The sequence below is a fragment of the Solanum stenotomum genome, chromosome 4, assembly GCF_019186545.1.
Source record: "Solanum stenotomum isolate F172 chromosome 4, ASM1918654v1, whole genome shotgun sequence".
In the NCBI taxonomy this organism is placed as follows: Eukaryota; Viridiplantae; Streptophyta; class Magnoliopsida; order Solanales; family Solanaceae; genus Solanum; species Solanum stenotomum.
Window position 1 is genome coordinate 30,997,180 of NC_064285.1, and position 26,411 is coordinate 31,023,590.

The following is a 26,411-nucleotide window of genomic DNA, read 5'->3' on the forward strand; positions in this document are numbered from 1 at the left end:
GCATGCAGGATAGGATAAATTTGAACAGTATACGTAACTGAACGAATCATACTGAGCAATGATATAAGATGAAGATGATTAATATACTGAAAATACTAAATATGAACTAAACTGGATGTAATGACCAAATTCATAACATGCTGAAACTGAATACTAAACTGTAACTGATAACCTGGTCAATGCAATAGAATATAATTGTGGGAGCTATTAATAACCGACATAAAACCACGTGAGCCAAACGTGGAATCTGATGTATACACCTCATCGAAAGGACCCAGTATACCTTGCCAGGGGTATAAAGGCATGACTGGCGTGTTCACTAAATATGATACCCACAAAGGGAACTTAACCTACGGGGGCGCATAGTTCTGGGACCTTGATGGTGACTGACTCTAGTCCAACTCAATATAAAGCCTACTCCCAACTAGAGTTTATAAATTACAACATAACCGAAGTAAACTAATAGCTTAATATTCTGACATGCTAACTGAAAATGCAACACTAAGTACTGATAATGAAACATTTGAAAAACGAGGCATGTATATCTGTTTATTTGTCCTAGCTAGTGTAATTCATGAACTAAAAAAACTACACAACTAGGGTTCTAAATTTCATGCAAGAATCTACACAAAAATGTTATTAAGACATGATAATCTGATTAAGAACGTTACAACAACTAAATCATCATAATTATCTAAAATTCTAGAAACCCTAGCTCTAATATGAAGGAAATCAAGAATTTAACAGAATTCTAGGGACCTAATGGGTGAAAGGAACCCACTAGTGAAATATCACATACCTGGTGAATAATTTTAGGAAGAAATCCTTCGATTTCAAGGCTGGAACTAAAGAAAACTTTGGTGTTGTTCTTGAGAATGCTAACACTTGAATTCTCTTCTTTTTTCTCTAGTTTTGGTTAAATTAGGTGAATGATCGATTTGGGTAAGTTCTGATTAAGTTACTAGGCTCAAACTGACCAAAACTACGTAGTTTAGGGGTTAAACAACGTAGTTTAGGTGTCCAACGCATAGGGCAAAAGACCAAAATGACCCTACGTATAATCTGATGAAGGCCGACTATGGGCCCTATGACGGACCTTCACAGGGACCACGGACCGTCAAGTGGGTCATGCTCCTTGGCCAGTAGCTACTGGTTATGGGTGGTTCAACCACAAGTCCCTACCACAGCCCGTGTGAAGGTCGACGTGGTTCTTCACTTGGGCTGGTGGTTTGCTAGCTCAACTCCACGGATGCCGCCCGTCATCAAAACCACAGCCCGTGGAGGGCTCCGTGGTCTGACGCCTGAGATTGGTGGGTTTTGCTTGGCTTATAGGAGCCTCCCCATGGCTCGTGGGGTGGTCTACGGCCCGTGAAGAGTCTCGTGGTCCACCTCTTCTCGGAAGGCATGAGCCACGGGCAGGTCAACGGACCGTGGTTCCTTTCACGGTTAGTGAACTATGTCGTGGTTCACCTGGTTCTGCTGGTTTTTCTGCTGAAAGTTCTAAGTTTTATTTCCGAGGTGTTACAATAAGTATGCTGTCCATAACTCTTCAAAAAAAAGTGATTATCAGTAAAAAGATTTGAACTTTACACTCAAAGAGGAAAAGGGGATCATTTTTTTAAAATAAGAACTGATTATCTGTAATGTTGGTGGTTCTTTTAAAAATGGAGCAGCATAAAATGATTAAAAATGTCTCTCAAGATTTTATTAAGCATAATAAGACGTTCAATAGCCAACTTGATAAAATAATCTGCAGATAATTTCCATAACAAAAATTTTAAAAAGACTAAATAAACTCAACAAAAAACAACCTAACAAATATTTAAAATTCAAATTCATCGTAAAACTAGGTAACTTATCATTTTAAAAAATGACTGCAGTGACTAAAAGCAAACTCAACACTCCTTTGCGTGAGATATTGTAATTTTAAAAAAGTTGTTCCTCCTTGATTTCTGCTTCTACAAATTGTGCTTGAAGATTGTTCATCAAGTTGCACACTATTGTAACATGATCGGCTTGTTTGCAGTTTCCACATATTGCATCAAGTCTCCACCAACAAAAATTTAACAAGTGTGTTTTTCTTTTGCAGTATTTGTAAAGAGGATAATTACCTTTTTCTTTTCAATTTGTGCATAAAAGGCACCCTCGTTAACGTTATCTTGCCTGAAGACTGTTCTTTACTCTAGTGCTTGTAGAGCACTTCTTAGTTGTTCAATAAAAATAGTAGAAAGATCTTTAGACTCGTTCGGGGATGAAATTTTAGATTTGAATCTCTCTGGATTTGTCACAAGACTTTTTTCTACTATTCTGTCATTTTTTACAGCCTAATTTTGTTAACAATGAAAGAAATCTTGTCAGAATACTTTACAATAATTTCATCCTGTTGCATCCTAAGAGGTTCAAAATCTCTTTCCAAATTCAAAATTTGTATTTGCCTGACTCAGTCACTTCCTTAATATTCTTTTTTAAATATTTCTCATGCTTCTTTTGCTATTTCACAAGCAATGATTTTAGAGAAATCGAATCCGGAACGGAATTTTGAAATACAGTTGTGATTTTCAACAAGTAATATGTTTTATTTTTAAGATTCTAAAGTTTTTGTAAAAAAATTATCTGCTACTCTCTTCATGAGTTTGTTTATACTAATAATGTATATTACTCATTAATATTTTACACCAGTTAAGTGTATAAATTACAACCTCCTAATATATATAATATGAATAAAACTCATCACTTAAATTAATTAAATCATAATTTTTGAGTTATCTTTAGTTATGCGTAGTTTTTCAATTTTAAATCATGTATTATGTTGAATAGATGAATATTGATTCAATATTTATCCCTTTTTTAAAAAAATTATTATTAGAATATAGTAATTATTTTGTATAATAATTAAATGTGCAATCAAAATAAACTCTTTTTGTTTACTTTTTTGATGGACACATATGTGAGTATTTGCTAGAAGCGTTGGTCTCCTATAAATTACTATTAAAATAGATAATCTACCATAATGTACTTAAAAGAATTTTTTAACAATTGAAATGGAGTAGTAGGTTGGGAATATGAAGTCCATACGAAAGATTATATTCTTGGAAGATTGAAAATATTCACATGAAATGACTATTATGTCCTATTATTTCATTTAAAATAGAGTTGTAGTTGGGGATGTGGGATCCATGTGAATTATTATCATTGAGAACATTGAAAATATTGTTATAAAATGACCATTATGCCCTTGGTCGTCCACCTCTTCATTTTCATATATATACTAGATAAAGTTCTCATGCTCCGCACGGGTGCCCAATGTCACTATTTCTTTCACATACTAAATATTTTAAACAACTTTAACTTCATAATTTTCTACTAATTTCAAGCTCGGAGTAAAATGTTATGCTCGAAACAGTGAAACTCTATCGGGTAGAGCGTCTTCACGACACATTTAATGGGCCGTGGTGCTCTAGACAACACATGAAGCCTGTCTTGAAGTCACTTCATCAGCTTTTAAGTCAGGGACGCATTGGTCTTTTCTTCTATGCATTTGGTACTTAAACTACATCAATTTACTCAGTTGAAGCCTAATAATCTAGTTAGAAACTACCAGAACCCTCATTCTCCAAATATCATCTAACTTAGAACGTAAAGAAGAGAAAAAAGGAGATAGTTTTCCTAAGAACAAGTAGATGTCATCTTCAAGTTCAACATCAAAATCCAAAGGATTTCTCCGTAGTTTTCGTCACCAGGTATGTGGGATTTCACGATAGGGTTACTTTCACCCATTAGGTCCCTAGAATTCAGTGAGTTCTTCAATTTCTCATAAACTGTTAAGACCTAGGGTTTCCAAAATCTTGTAGATTCATTGTCACCTTAGATGCTATAGTTCCATGATTCTAAATAACATCTTTCATGGAAAATTTACATAGTTATATGTATAAAATTTAGAACCCTAGCTTGTATTAGTTATCAGTACTCATGAATTATACTTTCTAGGCGGATCAGTCAGAAAATCATGCTTCAAAACTCGAATGACATATCTTTCAGTATATTTATGTTACCTTTTCATATAGCATGTCGGTATTTTGAGCTACTCAGTTCAGTTGCATTTTAGCAATATACATATTCAGTTGGGAGTAAACTTATCACTGAGTTGGACTAGGGTTCAGCGTAACCTCACAGTACCAGAACTACGTTCGAATGTAGGTTCAGAAGTCCCCTCTATTGGGCATCAATTTTAGTGATCACACCACAGTCATGTCTCAATACCCCTTGGAAGGTATATTGGGTCCTCTCGATGGGGAGTATACATTGGACTCCACGTTTAGCTCACATGGTTTATGTTGGTTAATAGTAGCTCCCACAGTAATACTCTTATTGCATTGACTATGTTATCAACATTTACTTCAGTATTTAGTTCAGCATGTTATCTTCATGACTAGTACTTGGTCATTGCATCTAGCTCAGTTTTCAGTTATACTTTAGTACAGCCTATTGCCACGCTCAGTGTATATTGTCAGTATTATATTGTTCTGTTTATATCTTTAAGCTTAGTATCTATATCATGCAGAATCAGTACATTCAAAGTACTTCCGCATAGTTTGTGCTACATTATTTTATGATGTAGGTTCATGCTCTAAGCATCCAGATCACGCTTAATACGAATTTTCAACTCATACTCAGCAACTTCAGTGGTGAGTCATCATAGTTTGAGGGCATTTCTTTATTCTTGGTTTAGTTAACTTACTTTCAGTATTTCAGTATTTTTTTGACTTAGTTGGGTTGGTCCCAACAGCTCATCAGTAGTAGAGGCTTTCAGACATAGAGTTTGTGTAAGTGTTTTGGGATTGTTTCCCCAGATATTCAAATATATTTTACTAGTAAAATATATCACGGAATTTATAAAATAATAGTTAAAATCTTACATACAAGATTACATAGTAACAAACATTAATAATGTAGAGGAAAATGAAAATTATTATATCTTATCATTTATCCTTAATAATATAAGCATAAATTATGACTATAAAAATACATACCAGAATACGTAACATAAGCAATGGTGTCAGTGAGTTACTCAACAGGAGCAAAGTACACGAATATTTAATTGTGAAGAAGAAAAGAAGAACAAGTTCAAATTTTTTGTTGTTTTAAAATGAGAGGAAATTCCACTATTTATAGACAATAAAGAGTAGTGTGGAGAAATGTTTGTTGTGCCTTATCAGAAAGGTTACAACTATTTGGGAAAGTTGCAACCCTTTGGAAAGGTCACAACCTTTCATAAAATTTACAACTTTTCATAAATGTTGCAACGCTTCATTAAAGTCGTAACTTTTCATAAAAGTCAGAACTCTTTATTAAAGTCGCAACTTTTCATAAAAGTCACAATTTTTCATAAATGTCACCATTTTTATTGAAAGGAGAAGGCTAGTTTTGTAAATAAATAAATTAAAGGAGAATTCTTGTTTGTGGTGGCGCCACATAGGCGGGCCTAAGGTTTTCTTTATATATATATAAATATAATTTGGAGTACTTTAGTTTTGACTCATTTATTAGTTATGCTTCCGCTTATCTTAGTTATATATTCAGTATGCTTGTGATATGCCAGACTCTTGGTAAGCTTGGGGTCACTTGTGATCCTAGCTCCCGTGTTATGTTTAAGGGGTAGCCTCGGGGCGTGACAATTGGTAGAATGGGATGAAGAAGGATATTACAAAATTTGTGGCTAAGGGTCCAAATTGTCAACAAGTGAAAGTCGAACATCAAAAGCTAGGAGGTTTGTCTCAAGATATTAGTATTCCTACTTTGAAGTGGGAAGATTTGAACGTGCAATTCATTGTTGGTTTACCCTGCACTCGTGGCAACATGACTTGATTTCGGTTATAATAGACTGTATAACCAAGTCGATTCAATTTATTCCCGTCAATGTTTCTTATTTGGCGGAAGACTATGCTAAGTTGTATCTAAGGGAGATGGTTAGTTTGCATGGAGTACCTCTCTCCATTATCTCTGATCATGGTACCCAATTAATTTCAAAATTTTGAAAGTCTTTCCAAAAAGGGCCTGGTACTCGTATTAAGCTTAGTACGACCTTTCATCCTCAAACTGATGGGCAAGTGGAGCGTACTATCCAAACTTTGGAAGATATGTTGAGAGCTTGCGTAATTGACTTCAAGGGTAATTGGGATGATTATTTGACTTTGATTAACTTTGCGAATAATAATAGCTATCATTCAAGCATTGGTATGGCTCCATTTGAGGCTATTTATAGTAGGAGGTGTAGGTCTTTTATAGGTTGGTTTGAAGTTGGAGAGGTTGCTTTGATAGGTTTTGAGTTTGTACATGAGGCGATGAAGAAAGTTAAACTTATTAGAGAAAGGTTGAGAACAACTCAAAGTCGACAAAAGTCCTATGTCAATGTTACAAGAAAAGATCTTCAATTTGATATAGATGATTGGGTCTATTTAAAAATTCACCCATGAAGGATGTAATGAGATTTGGGAATAAAGGGAAGCGTAATCCTTGTTATGTTGAACCATATTAGATTTTGAGGTGTATTGGTAAAGTTGCTTGTGAAAAAGAATTGCCAAATGACTTAGCATCAGTGTATCCGATTTTCCATGTCCCCTTGTTGAATAAATGTGTTGGTGATCTGATATCTATAGTACCATTGGAGGGCCTTGGCATAAAAGAGAGTCTTTCTTATGAAGAGGTCCGGTTGAGATTTTAAATAGTCAAGTCTAGAAATTGAGAAACAAAGAAGTTGCTTCCGTGGAGGTTCTTTGGAGGAATCAGTTAGTTGAGGATGCTTCTTGGGAGGCCGAGACCAATATCATGTGCAACATCTCGCAACTTGAAATAGTTAGAAAAAGCTATGAACTTGAAATAATCATTTTTGGAAACAATAAGGAAATCTGGAAATTTTTAAGTAATGTAAAGTCGAGATTTTGGTCAACTTCAATCTACCATAACTCCTAGATTAGGAATAGTTAGGTGTATTTCTAGATATGGTTGGAAATCTCTTGGATTTATCTTTCCAAATCCGTCGAGTTTGTATGATTCTGAGTTCGTATGAGTGAATTATGTTCGTTGGAAGTTGGGCTATTCGAATAGAGAAATGCCCAATCCGGAATTTAAAAAGGGGTAGTTTGATCTTTTCCTTGCCCAATTAATCAAATCCATTTTTAGTAAATTAAGTGGGGTCAAGACTGAGTTAGTTCAGTTTACGCTTTTGAGAAGTAGAGTTAGGGCTTTTTGAGAAAGAACGCAAGAGAAAGGATAAGAGGAAAAGCAAGATTCGCCAGGAACGATCGATTATGGTTGCGGATTCGCCAAGGAATTGATCCTACAAGGTATGTGAGTCTCTCATAGCGTTGGGTTCATTCACCCACGTTCCAAACATGTTTAGTTTCAGCGCAATTCATCCTAAAAGAGTTTGAAAGTTGATGTTCTTGACATAAATTCTTGAATTTGAATGTTATTCTTAAATTGGGTTGAATTGTGGAGTTTCCGAGATCTTTACGTTGAGTTTTAGAGATACTTTGAGTTAGGTTCTTGAGTACATACGCTGGGTATCAGGATCTAAACTGAATTTGAAGAAGATAATCGAATTTAGGTGGGTTGAGGCTGAAAAACGAAGAAGGAAAAAGTCGAGTAAGGTTTATGAAACATGTCTGCATCGCGGACATGTTCGCACAGTGAAAAAAAATCTGCTCTGCGTCGCGGAGAGGATGCGGACTCCTATACCTTTGGCCAAGTATAGGATATGCTGGCAGCATGAGGAAGATCGTTGTATCATCAATATAGCTCTTAAGTGATGGTTGTCGGTTAGAGAAACTCCCACAGAAGTTATTGTATTTTTTTTTATATACATAAGTTTATTACATTTTAAATACATCTCAGAGTTATTTGTATCTTGCATACACATAGAGTTCATATCATGTTTTTAAACTACTTTTTTTTATATTGCACTTGCTTTTAAACTGCTTTATATTGAAATGAGTTTAGTCATGTTGAGTTGAGTTGAGCCAGGTAAGTTCTTCAGTTTCTCTCAGATTCTTTCTAGCCTTTGTTATTTTAGCATTCCAACTCACATACTCGTACATTCAATGTACTATGCCAGTTGGCCTGCATCATATTATGATGCAGACACAGGTAACTACGATCGGTATCCCGACGCGTCGTCGTTGATCCAATGAGCAGTCCAGAGTCTGTTGGTGAGCCTCCTTGCTTTCGAAGGATCCATTTCATTGCTTTCAAGTTTAGTTTATTATGTTGTTGTGGGGTCTGTCCCAACATCCATCTCAATTGTTATTTGAGGCTTCATAGATAGTCAGATGTTAGTTTTTAGTCTTTTCATTGCCGTAATTCCATGTTGAGACTTGAGTTTGGCTTAATGGCTAGTTGAATGTTTATTTATAACATTCTAGTTTATTATATGAACTTATATTTGTTTAGTTTAAGTTTTCCATTGAGTCAAGTAAGCTATGTCAAGGGTTCGTTTGGGGCCAGTAATGGTCTTCGGGTGCCGGCCACATCCAGGGTGTAGGCTCGAGGAGTGACAAACTTGGTATCAGAGCCTGGTTTCAAGAGTCCTAGGGAGTTTATGAAGTCTTGTCTGTAGAGTCCTACACATTTATAATTAAGAAGCTGCAACATATAGGAATTCTTTCACTTCTTTCACACTCATTTCGTGCGTTAGAGTTGATCTCTAAAAAGGTTCCCCCTAATTCATTCTTGTGCGTGTTTCAGATTACCATGCCTCCACGAAGAGCAGCACGAGGTCGTCTAGCTAGGAGAAATATTGTACCACAGGAGCAAGAGTTACCTAATGCACCTGAAGTGCAACCGCAAGGAGAGATCTCTAATGCTGAGTTTAGAGAGGCTATAAGGATGCTTAGCCAAGTTGTAACCAATCAGGCTGGGCAGCAGAGAGGAGCTCGGCAAGAAGAGGCTAACACTTCAAGGATTCATGAGTTCTTGAGGATGAACTCTCCAAGTTTCACTAGGACAAGCATTGTAGGGGTTCCAAAGAACTTCATTGAGTAACTAAAAAAGGTGTTTGATGTGATCCATGTTGCTGATACTGCGAGAATCGATCTAGTTGCATATCGGATGAAGAATGTTGCTAGGACTTGGTTTGATCAGTGGAGAGGGGGTAGAGCTGAAGATGCACCACCTGCGAGCTGGGCCTGTTTTGAGGAAGCTTTCTTGGTGCGCTTCTTTCCCCGAGAATTGAAAAAGGCTAAGGTACGGGAATTTCTAACACTAAAGCAGGATTCTCTGAATATGCATGAGTATGGATTGAGGTTCACCCAACTTTCTCGCTACGCTCCTGAAATTGTTGCGGACATGAGGAGTAGGATGAGTTTGTTTATTGCTGGTTTGGGTCGTCTATCAAGCAAAAAGGGTCGGGTAACAACGCTTATTGGGATATGGACATTTCGAGGTTGATGGTCTATGTGCAGCAGGTAGAGGAAGAGAAGCTGAGAGATAGGGAGGAGTTTAAGAACAAGAGCGCTAAGACAGGGAATGAGTCCGGGCAGCATATGAGTAATGCCAACCGGTCGTCTTTCCAACAGAAGCAAAAGGGACCTGCTCCATCATTTGCTAGTGCACCTGCACCTAAGAACAAGGGTGAGTACTATGGTCAGAATTCCAAAGCTAAACCTGTCTATTCTCAGGGCAGTGTAGTGCAAGGGGGATGTAAGCCTCCTACCTGCGCCAAGTGTGGTACGAACCACTCAGGTGTTTGTCGTGGGGGCACCACTGGTTGTTTCAAGTGTGGTCAGAGTGGGCATTTCATGCGAGAGTGTCCAAAGAACAAGCAGGGTAATGGGGGAAATAAAGCCCAGTCTTCTAAAGTCGCTCCACCAGATAGAGTTGCACCTAGAGGAGCTACTTCCGGTACTAGCGGAGGAGCAAACCGCCTCTATGCGATCACTAGTCGCCAAGAGCAAGAAGATTCACCAGATGTTATCACTGGTATGATTCAAGTCTTTGACTTTACTATTTATGCTTAGCTAGATCCAGGAGCGAGTTTATCTTTTGTAACCTCATATGTTGCTATGAGTTTTGATGTTATTCCTGAGCAACTTAGTGAACCATTCAGTATTTCCACACCTGTTGGTGAGTCTATTCTAGCAGAGAGAGTCTATCGTGATTGCCCAATTTTCTTCAATCATAAGAGTACCATGGCTGATTTAATTGAGTTAGACATGGTAGATTTTGATGTCATTCTTGGTATGGACTGGCTTCATGCATGTTATGCCTCAGTTGATTATAGAACTCGAGTAGTCAAGTTTCAGTTTCAAAATGAGCCAATCTTAGAGTGGAAAAGCAGTTCAGCAGTGCCTAAGGGTTGTTTAATTTCGTACCTTAAGGCAAGGAAGTTAGTTTCTAAAGGATGTATCTATCACTTAGTCCGAGTTAATGACTCAAGTGTTGAGGTACCTCCTATTCAGTCAGTTCCAGTAGGAAAAGAGTTTCCAGAAGTCTTTCCAGATGATCTTCCCGGAGTCCCTCCTGAGAGAGAAATAGACTTCGGTATAGATCTTCTTCCACATATGCATCCGATATCTATTCCGCCATATAGAATGGCACAAACAGAGTTGAAAGAGCTTAAGGAGCAGTTAAAAGATCTCTTAGATAAGGGCTTTATTCGACCAAGTGTCTTACCTTGGGGCGCTCCAATCTTATTTGTGAGAAAGAAAGATGGTTCTGTTAGGATGTGTATAGACTACCGCTAGTTGAACAAGGTTACCATTTAGAATAACTATCCTCTTCCAAGAATTGATTATCTCTTCGATCAACTTCAGGGTGCTTCATGTTTCTCGAAAATTGACCTCAGATCGGGTTATCATCATTTAAGAGTAAGGGATTATGATATTCCCAAGACAGCTTTCAGAACTAGATATAGTCATTATGCGTTTTTGGTCATGTCCTTTGGTTTGACCAATGCACCAGCAGTGTTCATGGATCTTATGAATAGAGTCTTCAAACCATATTTAGATATGTTTGTTATTGTCTTCATTGATGACATACTAATCTATTCAAGGAATGAAGAAGATCATGCTAGCCATATCAGAATAATTCTTCAGATGTTGAAAGATAAGGAATTGTATGCTAAATTCTCTAAGTGTGAATTTTGGCTTGAGTCCGTGGCATTCTTAGGCCATATTGTGTCAGGAGAGAGAGTTAAAGTTGATACTCAAAAAATTGAGGTAGTGCAGAATTGGCCTAGACCTACATCTCTAACTGATATTATGAGTTTGTTGGGTTTGGCTGGCTATTATAGAAGGTTTGTAGAGGGTTTCTCGTCCATTTCGTCACCTTTGACGAAGTTGACTCATAAAACAGATAAATTTTAATGGTCGGAAGCTTGTGAGAAAAGCTTTCAAGAATTGAAGAAGAGGTTGACTACTGCTCCAGTTTTGACCTTACCAGAAGGTACTCAAGGTTTTATGGTGTATTGTGATGCATATAGAGTTGACTTGGGTTGTGTTTTAATGCAGAATGGAAAAGTTATAACTTATGCCTCTAGACAGTTAAAAGTTGATGAGAAGAACTACCCAACCCATGACTTAGAGTTAGCTGTTGTAGTATTTTCTTTGAAGATATGGCATCACTATTTTTATGGTGTTCATGTTGATGTATTCACTGATCACAAGAGCTTACAATATGTATTCACGCAGAAAGAGCTTAATCTCAGACAGAGGAGGTGGTTAGAGTTACTCAAGGATTATTACATGAGTATTCTTTACCACCAACGTAAGGCTAATGTTGTTGCTGATGCTTTAAGCAAGTTGTCTATGGGTAGTACCGCCCATGTTGAGGAAGAAAAGAAAGAGTTAGCAAAAGATTTGCACAGACTTGCACGCCTGGGAGTCAGATTTATGGATTCCACAGAAGGAGGAATAGTGGTGACGAATGGGGTTGAGTCGTCATTAGTGTCAGAAGTGAAAGAGAAGCAAGACCAAGACCCCATTTTGCTAGACTTAAAAGCAAATGTTCATAAGCAAAGAGTATTAGCTTTTGAACAAGGGGGAGATGGTGTATTGAGATATCAAGGTAGATTGTGCGTACCTATGGTGGATGTACTCCAAGAGAGGATCATGGAGGAAGCTCATAGCTCCAGATATTTCATTCATCCGGGTTCCACAAAGATGTATCGTGATTTGAAGGAGGTGTACTAGTGGAATAGTATGAAGAAGCGCATTGCAGAAATTGTTGCTAAGTGCCCAAATTGCCAACAGTTAAAGTAGAGCACCAAAGGCCTGGTGCCTTGGCTCAGAATATAGAACTTCCAAAATGGAAGTGGGAGATGATTAATATGGATTTCATCACAGGCTTGCCAATGTCTAGCAGGCAGCATGATTCTATTTGGGTGATTGTCGATAGAATGACGAAATCAGCCCACTTTTTGCCGGTAAAGACTACTAACTCATCAGAATATTATGCTAAGCTTTATATTCAAGAGGTGGTAAGACTTCAGGGTGTTCCGGTCTTCATTATTTCAGATAGAGGCGCGCAATTTACTGCACAGTTTTGAAAGTCATTCCAAAAAGGCTTGGGTTCAAAGGTGAATTTGAGTAATGTTTTTCATCATCAGACAGATGGGCAAGCAGAGTGTACCATTCATACATTAGAAGATATGTTGAAGGCATGTGTGATTGATTTCAAAGGTAATTGAGATGATCACCTACCTTTAATTGAGTTTTCTTATAGCAATAGTTACCACTCTAGCATCTAAATGGCTCCATATGAAGCTCTTTATGGGAGAACATGCAGATCTCCTATTAGATGGTTTGAAGTTGGTGAAGCATGGTTGATAGAGCCATATTTAGTCCATCAAGCTATGGAGAAAGTTAAAGTGATTCAAGAGAGGTTGAAAATGGCACAAAGTCTTCAGAAATCCTACACTGATGTTAGAAGAAGGGCGTTAGAGTTCGAAGTAGATGATTGGATGTATCTAAAACATTCACCCATGAAGAGTGTTATGAGGTTTGGTAAGAAGGGGAAACTTAGTCCTCGGTATATTGGACCTTATCGAATATCCAAAAGGATGGGCAATGTAGCTTATGAGCTAGAGCTACCACAAGAGCTAGCAGCGGTTCATTCGGTATTTCACATCTCCATGTTGAAGAAGTGCATGGGAGATCCTTCATTGATAGTACCAACTGAAAATATTGAGATCAAGGATAGCTTATCTTATGAGGAGATTCCAGTCCAGATTCTAGATCGCTAAATGTGCAGGTTAAGGACAAAAGAGGTTGCATCAGTCAAAGTCCTTTGGAGGAACCAATTTGTTGAAGAAGCTACATGGGAAGCTGAAGAGGATATGAAGAAGAGATATCCACATCTATTTGAATCTGGATAAAGTGCAGACCAAGGTAGTAATTCTCTTCTTAGTACTCTTTAAATTGTGAGTGAGCATGTTGGTTGTTTGCATTTGCTTGTTAGGTGTTTGAACTTGATGTTACACTATTAACCTAGTAAGAATTATCTCATTCGAGGATGAATGTTCCCAAGGGGGAGATATTGTTACATCTCACAACTTGAAATAGCTAGAGAGAAGCTAAGAACTTGAAATAATCATTTTTGGAAAGTATAAGGAAATCTGGAAATTTTTAAGTAATGTAGAGTTGAGATTTTGGTCAACTTCAATTGACCATAACTCCTAGCTGAGGATGAGTTAGGTGTAGTTCTAGATATGGTTGGAAAGCTCTTGGATTTATCTTTCCAACACCGTTGAGTTTTCATGATTTCGTATGAGTGAATTATGTTCGTTGGAAGTTGGGCTATTCGAATAAATAAATGCCCAATCCGGAATTTAAAAAGGGGTAGTTTGGTCTTTTCCTTACCCAATTAATTAAATCATGTTTTAGTAAATTAATTGGGGTCAAGACTGAGTTAGTTCAGTTTACGCTTTTGAGAAATAGAGTTAGGGCTTTTGGAGAAAGAGCGCACGAAAAAGGAGAAGAGGAAAAGCAAGATTCGCCAAGAACGATCGATTTTGAGTGTGGATTCTCCAAGGAATTGATCCTACAAGGTATGTGAGTCTCTCATAGGTTTGGGTTCATTCACCCACGTGCCAAACATGTTTAGTTTCTGCGTAATTCATCCTAAAAGATTTTCAAAGTTGATGTTCTTGCTATGAATTCTTGAATTTGAATGTTGTTCTTGAATTTGGTTGAATTGTGGAGTTTTCGAGATCTTTACGCTGTGTTTTAGAGTTACTTTGAGTTAGGTTCTTGAGTACATACGCTGGGTATTGATATCTAGAATGAATTTGAGGAAGATAATCGAATTTAGGTGGGTTGAGGCTGAAAAACATAGAAGGAAAAAGTCGAGTAAGGTCCATGAAACAAGTCCGTGTCGCGAACTTATGCCCATAGTGACCAAAAATCTGCTCTGCGTCGCAGAGAGGACGCGGACTCCCCTGTCTCAAAAGTTAATTTTGTGAGTAATTATTTAAAACACCTCCGCGTCGCGGACATGTTCCAAGACGGTGATTTCGTAACTTTTTTCTCAAGTTTAGTTGTTCGAAATCATTCCTAAACATCAAGAGATCTTTCCAAACACAAATTATAATCCCTGAATCCATAATTCAATTAAAGGATCAGTTAAGAGTCAATTCAAGCAAGAGTTAAGATCAAAGTCAAAAGTCAATTAAGAGAAGTCCATTTCAAGTTTTCGTAAGTCTTTTACAAACGTTTTAACTTGTTTTAAGACTTAAGTTTGAAGTTAAGCAAAGAGTAAAAGGTAAAGTTTGAAGTTCATTTCTTCAAAAGTATAGGGGGACTAAGTATTCCCAAAGAGATTTTAAATGTTTTTCACATTTAAATAAGATCGGAAACTGAGATTTCTAAAGATCCTTCTACTAGTTTTCAGAAAAGAGTAATAACTTTCTAAATGAAGCAAGCAGGGAAACAGAGATTTTCCAAGATAGCCTTTGAGCTAAGTTTTTGAGCACTAATCTCAAATCACAGAAGAAGTATATTTTTAAACATAAAGAGCTAGTATATTTTTGCGAGTAGTATTGCGCACCGATGGGGAAGAGTTCATACAACTATCATCCCCCTTAAACCATGTAGCCATCATCGATAGAAAAGGGTCATACTTTTTAGATGAACCCTTTCCGAAATAGACTAGTGGATCCATTAGGTAGTTCAGGTCCTATAGCTTTAGCCAAGTATAGGATGCGCTGGCAGCGTGAGGAAGATCGTTGTATCATCACTATAGCTCTTAAGTGATGGTTATCGGTTAGAGAAACTCCCACAGAAGTTATTCTATTTTTTTATACATATCAGTTTATTGTATTTTAAATACATCTCAGAGTTATTTGTATCTTGCATACACATAGAGTTGATATCATGTTTTTAAACAGCTTTTGTTTATATTGCACTTGCTTTTAAACTGCTTTCTATTGAAATGAGTTCAGTCATGTTGAGTTGAATTGAGCCAGGTAAGTTCTTCAGTTTCTCTCAGATTCTTTCTAGCCTTTGTTATTTTAGCATTCCAACTCACATACTCATACATTCAATGTACTGATACCAGTTGGCCTGCATCGTATTATGATGCAGACACAAGTAACTAGGATCGACATCCCGACGTGTCGTCGTTGATCCAGTGAGCAGTCCAGAGTCTGTTGGTGAGCCTCTTTGCTTTCTGAAGGATCCATTTCATTGCTTTCTAGTTTAGTTTATTATGATGTTGTGGGGTCTATCCCAACATCCATCTCAGTATTTATTAGAGGCTTCATACACAGTCAGATGTTAGTTTTTAGTCTTTTCATTGTCGTTATTCCATGTTGAGACTTGAGTTTGCCTTAATGGATAATTGAATGTTCCTTTATAACATTCCAGTTTATTATATGAACTTATCTTTGTTTAGTTTAACTCATCCATTGAGTGAAGTAAGCCATGTCAAGGGTTCGCTTGGGGCCCGTAATGGTCTTCGGGTGCCGGCCACATCCAGGGTGTAGGCTCGAGGCGTTACAAACTTGGTATCAGAGCCAGGTTTCAAGAGTCCTAGGGAGTTTATGAAGTCGTGTCTGTAGAGTCCTACACATCTATAATTATGATGCAGACACAGGTAACTAGGATCGGCATCCCGATGCGTCGTTCATCCAGTGAGCAATCCAGAGTCTGTTGTTGAGCCTCTTTGCTTTCCGGAGGATCCATTTCATTGCTTTCTAGTTTAGTTTATTACGATGTTGTGGGGTCTGTCCCAACATCAATCTCAGATGTTATTAGAGACTTCATAGATAGTCAGATATTAGTTTTTAGTCTTTTAATTGTCGTTATTCCATGTTGAGACTTGAGTTTGCCTTAACGGCCAGTTGAATGTTCCTTTATAGCATTCCAATTTATTATATGAACTTATCTTTGTTTAGTTTAAGTCTTCCGCTAAGTCAAGTAAGCCAGGCCAAGGGTTTGCTTTGGGCCAGTAATGGTCTTCGGGTGCTGACCACTTCCAGGGTGTAGGCTCGGGGCATGACATGATGTCCTGTTATCCTCATCTCTTTCCCTATGTCCCTACTCTACCTTGAGGTATTCAGTTCATCATGGTTCACTCTTTTGGTTTCATGTGTCTTAGTTATTCCTATGTTTCCTCATGCATGAAAAGTTTCTTTTTGAGAAAATGAGTTAAATTAATTGATTTGTCCATGTTTATGTGCATTTGAGTATGAGTTGTATATAGGCCTTATGAAATGATGTTCTGGATATGCTTTAGCTTGGAGTCTATTTTTCGTCCTCGAATATATGCATTTATTTTATTGCATTAATGTTGGTTGTTAGATCTTATTCTTACCCTCCTTATGATGTCTTGAGTTCCATTCGAGGATGGATGTTCCCAAGGGGAAGATATTATAACACCTAAATTTGGAAAAGAAGGAAAAATGCATTTTTGGACAGGTATCAGTGTCTACAGGTCCCATCTACAGACCGTAGATGCTTCTACGGTCCATAGATGGCAGTCGTAGGAATTGAGGAACGTGAATTTTTAAATCAAAACCCCATTACCCTTTTTATGGTTCACTAGTATGGTCTGTCAACCTATGTACGAGTCGTAGGTATCATAGATGAGTCCCAAACTTAAGTGAAATTTTAAGGGTCAAAGTTGGTTTTTATTGTTGGCATGTATAGACCGTAGGAAGATGTACGAGCTGTACATAGGGTTCCGTCAAAAGTTGGTCCATATAAAAGGTTTCTAAAACTTTCTACAGTTGACTTACGAATCATAGGTCCAAACCGTAGGTCAAGTCCGCCAGCTATTTTAAAGGGGTTTTTGAGTCTTTTCCTAATTTTTTTAACCCAACACTATGTCTTTTTACCTTCTACCCTAAGCCACATATAAAGGTTTTAAACCCCCAAATTGCCCATTCTAAATCATTCTTCAAAATTTCCAAATTCCCTCCAAGTTCTTCCCCAAATTTCTCTCTCTAAAGCTAAGAAAGAAGAATCTAGGGTTTCAAGATCAAGACTCCAATTCACCATTTTTCTTGGGTTTAAAGAAGCAAGGTATGTTAGTATTAACTTATGGAGTTCTTTCCTCCATAGGATTCTTAAATTCTTTAATTTTAAAAAGCTAGATTACCCAATCAAAGTTGGAGTTTTATTCAATGTTCATAGGTTCTTTCCAATCATAATCAAATTGATTATTTTCTATCTATTTATGCATGAATTGGAGTAATTGCATGTTTTTGAGTTAAATGCATATGAACCTATGCATGCCCCATGAATTTTAGACTATTAGCATGTGATTAAGTTTATGAACTATGAATTATGAATTTTTGAAGATATGCATGTTCTCTCTATGGAATTGATATGAATGATTGAGGTTTCTTTGAGAGTAAAGCATTGATGTTGTTATTGTGAAAGGTTATTCTCACATGAAGGATTCATAGGTTTGAAAGGTTTTCTCAATTAAATTTGAATCAAGATTTAGAGATATTCTAAATGAACTCTAGCTTGGATTGATTACTTAATTGTGCCTTTCTGTGGATAATAAGATGGATATAATTAATGACTATTCAGTGAAATTTATGCTTTGCACCGAGTGGACTAGCGGTGATTACCCATGTCCCAAAGCTACGTGTCATCATAGGTTGTCTTAGATAGACATTAGCTAGTGGATCCACTTTAGCTCAAGTCTATGGTTCTTACCTTACCAAGTAAGCACATCTCTCTTCGGTGTGGGATAGAAACTAAATTCCATGTTATAACCAACATGGTTTATGTCGGTTAATGACAAACTTCCCACACTAATGAACTAAGGTTACTTTCTAAAAGTATATCACATGTGTTTTAAAGGTGTTTAGCTTGCATTAGTGACCATTATTATGACTGATGTTTCCTAATTTGTAATTTTATGATTTAGCTTGGTCATGGCATGTCATGTAAAGCCCTTTTTTTGCATGATTTCATAACTCTTATTCATTGCTATCATAAGTGGTACATTCCATGTATTAATGTACATTTTTGTATACATTGTTTCACTAATATAGAGTCTGACGATCCTATTCCACTCAGTCGTGGCTAGTTGATCCTTTTGAGCTTTCAACGATTGGTGAGTCCTTATGTTCCAAAGACCAAGACTCTTTTATTATTATATGTCATTTTCGTTTCAGACTTGTATGTGATGTATGAATTGTGTCCCAATCACTTTCTTTATGATGTACTAGATGGCTCTAAGACTTTTGTTAGACTTCCTCTTTTGTTGACTCTTTATGATATAACACTGTCTTTTGAATTCTTTAAATTCTATTATCTTGTACGATGTATACTAAGTGGATTGTGTAGGGCCTCTCGGGGTCTAATACGACATGTTACGCCTAGGGTACACTTTGTGTCATGACATGGTAGTTGTGTGCCAGTGTTTTTAGCACATTGAAAAAGAATTATACTTTATCATTGATGTGTATCGTGACCAACGACACTACTTTCGATTCAAGTGTCTACGATCGTCGATAATATAGTAACCTAACTGAGGGTTTGGGATCGTCCCAAGGGAGTGGTTTTGAGAATTTATAGAAAAATAAAATTTAGTTCTAACTAGTCATAGCTAAAGATAGTAACGATAAAAAACATTTTAAATTAAAAGGGGACACAAAAGTGTCAAATATCGATTAGGGGGTTTTGTCACAAGTAAGCTAAAATTAGCGAAATCAACAAGAACATCTAACAATGAGAAGGGGATTCTTGGGATGTGATAGGAGTACGGGTTAATCTAAATTATTGGGTACATGCTTTAGATAGAGAATTTATAGAGTAATAGTGACTAGGCAAAGCTATACGTGGGAATAAATTCACTCTGGATCAAGTTACCCCGTTTCAAATGGGTTCCTCTCGGACACCCACTTGCCGCATGAAGACCAGCCTATGCCTTACCCCATTCACTCTCTCGAGTTGAGTGTTAGGATATTGGACTAGGGCTCACCCTCTCGGGTTGAACCTTATGTCGACCCACTTCTTAGGCCATCAGTGTAGTAGTCTTGGTTTCACAACCTCTCTCGAGAGGAAGCCAAAAACACATGGGTGGACTTGTATTTGTAACTACAAACCCATTAAATCCGACCACAACTACTAGGTGAAATCACCATTAAACTACATTTAATCTATCAACAAGCAAGACCCAACAACAATATTTACCCATATTCGCTAAATCACACCCCAAGAATAGGGTTTTTAGCCACACATCAAGAGATAATAATTTATACCTAAATGAGCTTGCATTCAAATGGGTATGAAGATTTATGTCTTGTTACAGGCCAAGAATGAAGAAATCAAGAGACCCAAGTCCAAATCCTTGGAGATGAAACCCTCTTCTTCTTCAAGTTTCCAAAACCCTCTCAAACTCAAAGAAAAATAAAAAGTACTATTCTATATGAAAATTTTAATAATTGACTTTCACACTAAAAATCTGATACTAAGCTATAACTCTCAACGTGTATTTATAGTTTTCAAAAATATGTGCTACAGCGACCATTCGGCGACATTAGTCAGAATCACCGATCAACTTAGCGATTCACCCTTTGGTGTAGTTCATCGTTGTTTTGTACCATCCTTCAGAATCGTTGTGCTTTGGGTCATTGAGCGACATAGTACTTCTTCGCAGAACTTCGCAGCGATGCGCCGACTGCTCTTTTTTTCCGCCGACTTGATCCTTTCCTTCAGGGCTCAGCTCACTGGAACAAAAGGTGAAGTGAGACCCTTCGGCGACTTGCCAAATGGACTCGGCGATCCCTAGACCTTCATTTCTTTGTTCTTTTCAGTCCTTTTGTTCCTTTTTTGCGATGTAGTGTCCATGCTTTCCTAAAAACTTCACATACCTGAAACTCAAGGGTTTTCATCAGATATTAAGATAAAACAAGCATTTGAGGACACAATTCCTATTAAAATATAGTCTTAAATGAGTCCAATTTATGGACTCATTAATCATACGATGAAAATATATTAAAATAACTTGCATACTATTTTACATATTTCTTTCTTTAATCTCATGTATTAAGTTATCATAATTTAGTTAATCAGTTTTAGAACATGTCCCGGCTTTTCAGTTTAAAATCATATTTTTCTATCATTTTGTTGACATTAGAATTGTTGACATTAGCTCATTCTAACATCAAAGTTGTTCATTTAGCTCAACATGTTGAGTTTTAGCTTGTTGTTTTAGTCAACTATTTTAAATACTGTACATTTCATTTACTAATATTATTTGGCGCTGCATGTTTTAATGATGTTGTTAGTTACGGTATAATTAGATAGATATGATATGATAATATTCTCTAATCCCTTTAATTAAGAATTTAGGAGATTGTGATATTCCCTAATCCCTTTAATTAAATATTTTAGAGATTGTGCATAATATTTTATAAATTTATTTCTTTATTTACATTATATGTAACAACTCTTTAATCCCACAACTTGAGGGAATAATCAACAATTATATTCTCAATATCTCTTTTTCTTCTAATTTCTCATGGTATCATAGTTATTCTCTCATAATGTTTTCTTCTTTCAGTAACATAAACTAAACCATATCAAGAAACTATCTCACCTCTCTCTTTCGTCTAAATAATTATTATTTTTCTTATATCTGGTTGTTTACTTATTTTTTTATGTGAAAGGCTTCTACTTATGTGCTTCATCATTTCTTCTTTTTTGTGACAAATAAATGACTCCTAGCCAAACTAATAATCTGACTATTGAAAATCTGATTGTAAAGTCAATTATTTCCTCTACTCCATCATTTGCAACTAGTACAATAAAGTTAGATGGTAGTTGTAATTACACCTATTGGAAAACCTCTATAGAATTGTGGTTTATATGTCAAGAATTTAAATATCACTTGCTCAAAACATTAGTAATATTGGACAAGCTAATAGACACACTTGGGTCAAAATTGATGCACAGTTGTGTAGTCGTCTGTGGAATTCACTTGATCCTAAGTTGTTAAATTTGTTTCAGTCTTATAAGACTTGTTACAAAGTGTGGAACAAAGACAAAACTTTGTATAAAAATGATAGAAAACTCATCTACAAAGTTGTGTCCATTATTGTTCATCTACAACAAAATCAACAAGACATGGCAAGCTATTTGGGTTAGGTAAAATCTTAAAAGAATAAATTTGATCCTCTTATGCTTCTAATGACAAATTGGATGATCAGGAGACACAAAGAGACGAGTTCTTTATGGTCTTGTCTTTGATTGGGTTGCGAGCATACCCAACTCAGTTCGTGATGACCAAATCTTTTCTTGCCCATTTGTTCCTACCTTGGAAGAAGTATTTGCAATATTGTTGTGTATCACTTACCACCATAGGTAAATTCGTATAATGTGTCTATTATGGTTGTCCAAACTAACAATTTTCAAGGTTGATACATAAAAAGAAAAATGGAGGAACAATAAACATTGCACTCATTCTAATAAGGGAGGACATGCTAGAGAGGCATGCCAACTTCTACATAGTAAGCCTCCACACAACAATGATCGTCCTGGACACATAACAAATGTGGTTCATAACAGAGATGGTATTCTTCCTACACCTTATATGAAGGATGGATCGTCTCTTCAGTACAAAACATCAAAGCATTAATCATCAACTACATGTAAAACACAATTTGATAACTCTTTTTCTTACGTCGCAAAGTCTTCATTTCAGGAAAAATGGATTCTTGATTCTGAGGTTTTTTATTATATTTCTAGTAACAAAAACACTTTTTCTGCTCTTACTTATTGGCAAACTCAACTATCTTACAATCATGCAACCACACATCTCATTTGTTGTTAATGTAGTTAGCCAGTTTTTACAATCACGTTGTGATAGTCACTGAAATGTAGTGAGCCACGAAGGCCAGCCACGACCCTTGGACTAAACAACGGACCGTCTGTGGGTTGGCCACCCTGCTAGGTGAATTAAGGTCCAGGACCACGACTCGACCTATGGACCGAAGGTCAGATTATGGTTCGTGGTCATGGTCCGTCGTTCACTAGACAAAACTGTGGTTTCTGATGACCAACCATGGTCCACCAGGACTGGCCGTGGGTCAGACCACAATCTGTCGACTGGGTTCATTGGTGGTCAGCTCTCCGTTATTTTCAGAGGCAGTTGAGTCATTTTCAAATTAATTAGTTCCTATACTACGTCGTCTTACCCTTCACTAAGACCCCTATATAAGATTTTTCAACCCCCCACATTAACCCATTTACTTCATTCTTCCAAATTCACAAAAGAAGAGTTCTCCAAATGTTTCTGTCTCTAAGAAACTTGAAGAAGAAGATTCAACCTACGACTTCAAGTCAAGATCTCAATTCCTCCATTGAAGGCTAGCTTTTGGATTCAAGGTTTAATAGTTTTAATCCATGGATTCCTTCAATCCATGGAGTTCCCAAATTCCTGTATTTGTAAAGGTAGAATTCACCAATTGAGTAGGGTTTTCTTCAATTATCATGGGTTCCTTTCATTATTAATTTAAATGATTGAATTACGATCTCTTATGCATGAATTGATTAAATACTATGATTTTATGATGATTTCCCCATGAACCCATGTAATCCCCATGTTTTCAAGTTATGAATCATATGATGCGGGATTTTGATCTTGAAGGAAGAGTTTTACGAAATTGAGCATGTATTGGAAGCTTTGCATGATGTTATGATAAAATTCATATCTAACCCATGTTTTCTAAGCATTGATTATTGAAACTGGGTTTGAGTCTCAACAAGTAAATTATGGACGTACGCATTTTCTTATGAAATCTATGCAAATATTTTAAGGGCGCTTTGAGATTAAAGTACCAATGATGATGTTATGTTGCGAAAGGATATTTTCACTAAACATATAATAGCATGATGTGAAAGGTTTCTCACATAGAAAATATTCTTAGGTTGAAAGGCTCTCTCACCTAATTGAATCAAAAGAGTAAGAGCTATCCTAAGGAACTAGCTTGGATTGGTTGTCCAAGGGCACCTTTCCATGAATAATAAATTCAAGTAATAAATGACTATTCCCTAGTATTTATGCTTCACACCAAGATGATATTGATGATGAGATGGAAGCTCTTCCGTAGAAGAGGCTGTATTTCTAGAAGCAATCTAATGAAATGGAGGCTCCCCCGTTACTAGAGGTTGAATTTCTAGTAGAAATCTCCTTATCCCTTAACTGTGTGCCCCCGTAGGTTTATTCGCTAGTGGATCCACTTAAGCAAGAAGTTCATGGTTCTACCATGGCAAGTAGGACAACCTTTTTCGGTGTGGGAGACACCGGGGGATCATGCTATAGCTCACATGGTCTCTATGCCGGTTAAGGCTAATGCCCACAAGTAATAATGAACTAAGGTTACTTCAAGAAGTATCGCATATGAGTTCAAAGGTTTTAATGATGAAGTTAGCTTGCATTGACCATAATGTTATGACTTGTGTTTTCGAACTCCGTTATATCATGTTTTAGTTTGGTAAATTGTATGTCATGAAATGAAATGCCTTTTTTTGCATGATTTAAATGTTTTATGCATGGCTATCATACTTAGTACATTGTTTTTGTACTAACGCATACTCTTGCCTACATTTACCCAAATGTAGGGTCAGGCAGTCAGGGTACTTAGTTTCATGGCTAATGGTTGAGTTTGAGATTTCAAAGCTTTGGTGAGTCCTCATGCTTCGAGGACGGAGTTTTATTGTTTCACTTTCTTTCATGTATTTTCTCTTTTGGACATGATGTATGGGCTAGGACCAATTTCATTCTATTGTATTAGATAGATATGATGATACAAGTTTGTTAGACTTTTGTTATGCTTTTATAAAATGTTTTGGACTTGGACTATTATTTTACTCTTATTGTTCTATTTCTTATGTTATGAAAGCTAAGTGGCTTATATGGAGTCTTTAGAGGTTCGATATGCCATGTTACATCTAGGGGGTGCCCCTGGGTTGTGACAAACTTGGTAATCAGAGCACAAGGTTTAAAATGGTCCTAGGATGTCTTATAAGCGACGTCTAGTAGATTCTTGTTCATGAGTGTAAAGTGTGCCAAATTTATGATGATTAGATAACTCCACTTCTTTCATTAATCTTAGTCATGCGATTGAGTTTAACTCTATAAGGTCTCTCTCCTAATCCTTATCCTATGTTCTTTAGGATATGGCTTCACAAAGAGCTTATACTATAAGGAATGCAAGGGAAAATGTGGAACAAGAAGCTCCTCCCCAAGCTCCTCAAGTTCCAGTCGATCCTTTGGCGGAACAAGCTTCTAAAGCGGAGTTTAGGTCTATTTTTCAAGTATTGGCTCAAATCATGATGGCCCAAGACAATAGGGAGGTAGTGGTTTTCGTGAATCCAAATGTGGGCATGGCGGCTTCAAGAGTGAGGGACTTCACAAGGATGAATCCTCCGGAGTTTCATGGTTCTAAAGTTGAGGAAGATCCTCCAGAGTCTATCGATGAGGTCGATAAGGTTTTGATGATCATGGGAGTTACGCCGGTGGAAAAGGTGGAGTTAGCCTCTTATCAACTAAAGGGTGTGGCTCAAATATGGTATTACCAATAGAAGGAAGGGAGACCGAATGATGCGGGTCCTCTTGATTGGTAGAAATTTAAGGCCGGTTTTCATGAAATGCTCTTTCCCCTTAAGATGAAGGAAGCCAAGGTGCTTAAATTTACTAACCTTCGACAAGAAAGTATGAGTGTTAGGGAATATGCTCTAAAGTTCACACAATTGTCTAATTATTCTCCATCTATGGTTGTGGATTCAAGGGCTACGATGAATAAGTTTGTTTCAGGTGTGTCTGAAATGGTGGTTAAAGTGTGCCGAACCGCTATGCTCATTAATGACATGGACATCCCTCATCTCATGGTGCATGCACAACAAATTGAGGAGGAGAAACTCAAGGAAAATTTTAGAGAAGTAAAAACGGCTAAGATAGAAGATGGAAATTTCTCTAATGCAGGATCTGATGGACAAGGTCGTCCTACATTCCGACAAAGGATTTCAAGTCAAGGTTCCTCCAATGCTCCTCCTAAGTTCAACAAAGATAGGGTTTACAACACTAAGCCTCAAGGAGTTAATAGTAGTTGATCTTCATTTCCTAGGTCTAATTGCACTAAGTGTGGAAGAAAGCACAAAGGTAAGTGCCTAGTCGGTACGGATGGTTACTTTAGTTGTGGTAAGAGTAGTCACAAAAGGAGGGATTGCCCGATTCTTACTACTAAAGGAAGAGAGGGCAAGCAAGCTACTACTAGTGGTGTGGGTCCTAATTTTCCTAAGTAAAACCGTTTCTATGCACTTCAGACTCGAGATGAACAAGAGAGTTCTCCCGATGTGGTTACCAATATGTTGAAAGTTTTTCAACTTGATGTTTATGGTTTACTTGACTCCGGTGTTACCTTGTCTTTTGTGACGCCATATGTATCTATGAGGTTTGATGTTCTTTCGGATGCGTTGTTAAAACTTTTTTCTATCTCTACTTCTATTGGTGATTCTATTGTGGCTAAGAGGGTCTATAGAAAGTGTCCCATTTCCTTTTCCCATAGAGTGACTCTTGTTGACTTGGTATATCTTGATATGCTAGATTTTTATGTTATCTTGGGTATGGATTGGGTGCACTCATGTTATGCTTCTATTGATTGTAGAACTAGTGTAGTCAATTTTTAGTTCCTGAATGAGCCTATCCTAGAGTGGAAGGGGGGAATTTTATGCCTAAGGGTCAATTTGTCTGTTATCTTAAAGTTAGAAAGATGATTTCTAAGGGTTGCTTTAACTATCTAGTAAGGGTGAGGGATGTAGATTCTGAAACCCTTCTCTCGAGTAGGCCCCCATTGTAAATGAGTTTCTAGAAGTGTTTCCAGATGACTTACCCGGTATTCCTCTCGAGCAGGAAATAAACTTCGGTAATGACCTTCTCCCAGATATGCAGCCTAT

General features: G+C 37.0%; 2 protein-coding genes across 2 annotated transcripts in view; one reads left to right on the top strand and one right to left on the bottom strand.

Annotated features, from left to right (window-relative positions):
* The window catches only part of LOC125862657 (nucleobase-ascorbate transporter 6-like), a 725,741-nt gene that overhangs the window by 152,757 nt on the left and 546,573 nt on the right, over positions 1–26,411 (bottom strand). The gene's annotated exons all lie outside the window — the stretch shown is intronic.
* LOC125861433 (uncharacterized) lies at positions 24,636–25,568 on the top strand. The gene is made up of 2 exons (XM_049541334.1): positions 24,636–24,857; positions 25,125–25,568. The coding sequence occupies exons 1-2, from the start codon at positions 24,636–24,638 to the stop codon at positions 25,566–25,568; spliced, it is 666 nt and encodes a 221-aa protein (XP_049397291.1).

What these genes read in the sequence shown, in the direction of transcription:
- LOC125861433 (XM_049541334.1), top strand. Translation starts at nt 24,636, where the DNA reads ATGGCTTCACAAAGAGCTTATACTATAAGGAATGCAAGGGAAAATGTG. An exon ending in TGGGCATGGCGGCTTCAAGA is followed by an intron (nt 24,858 to 25,124) that starts GTGAGGGACTTC and finishes TTTCCCCTTAAG; the next exon opens with ATGAAGGAAGCCAAGGTGCT.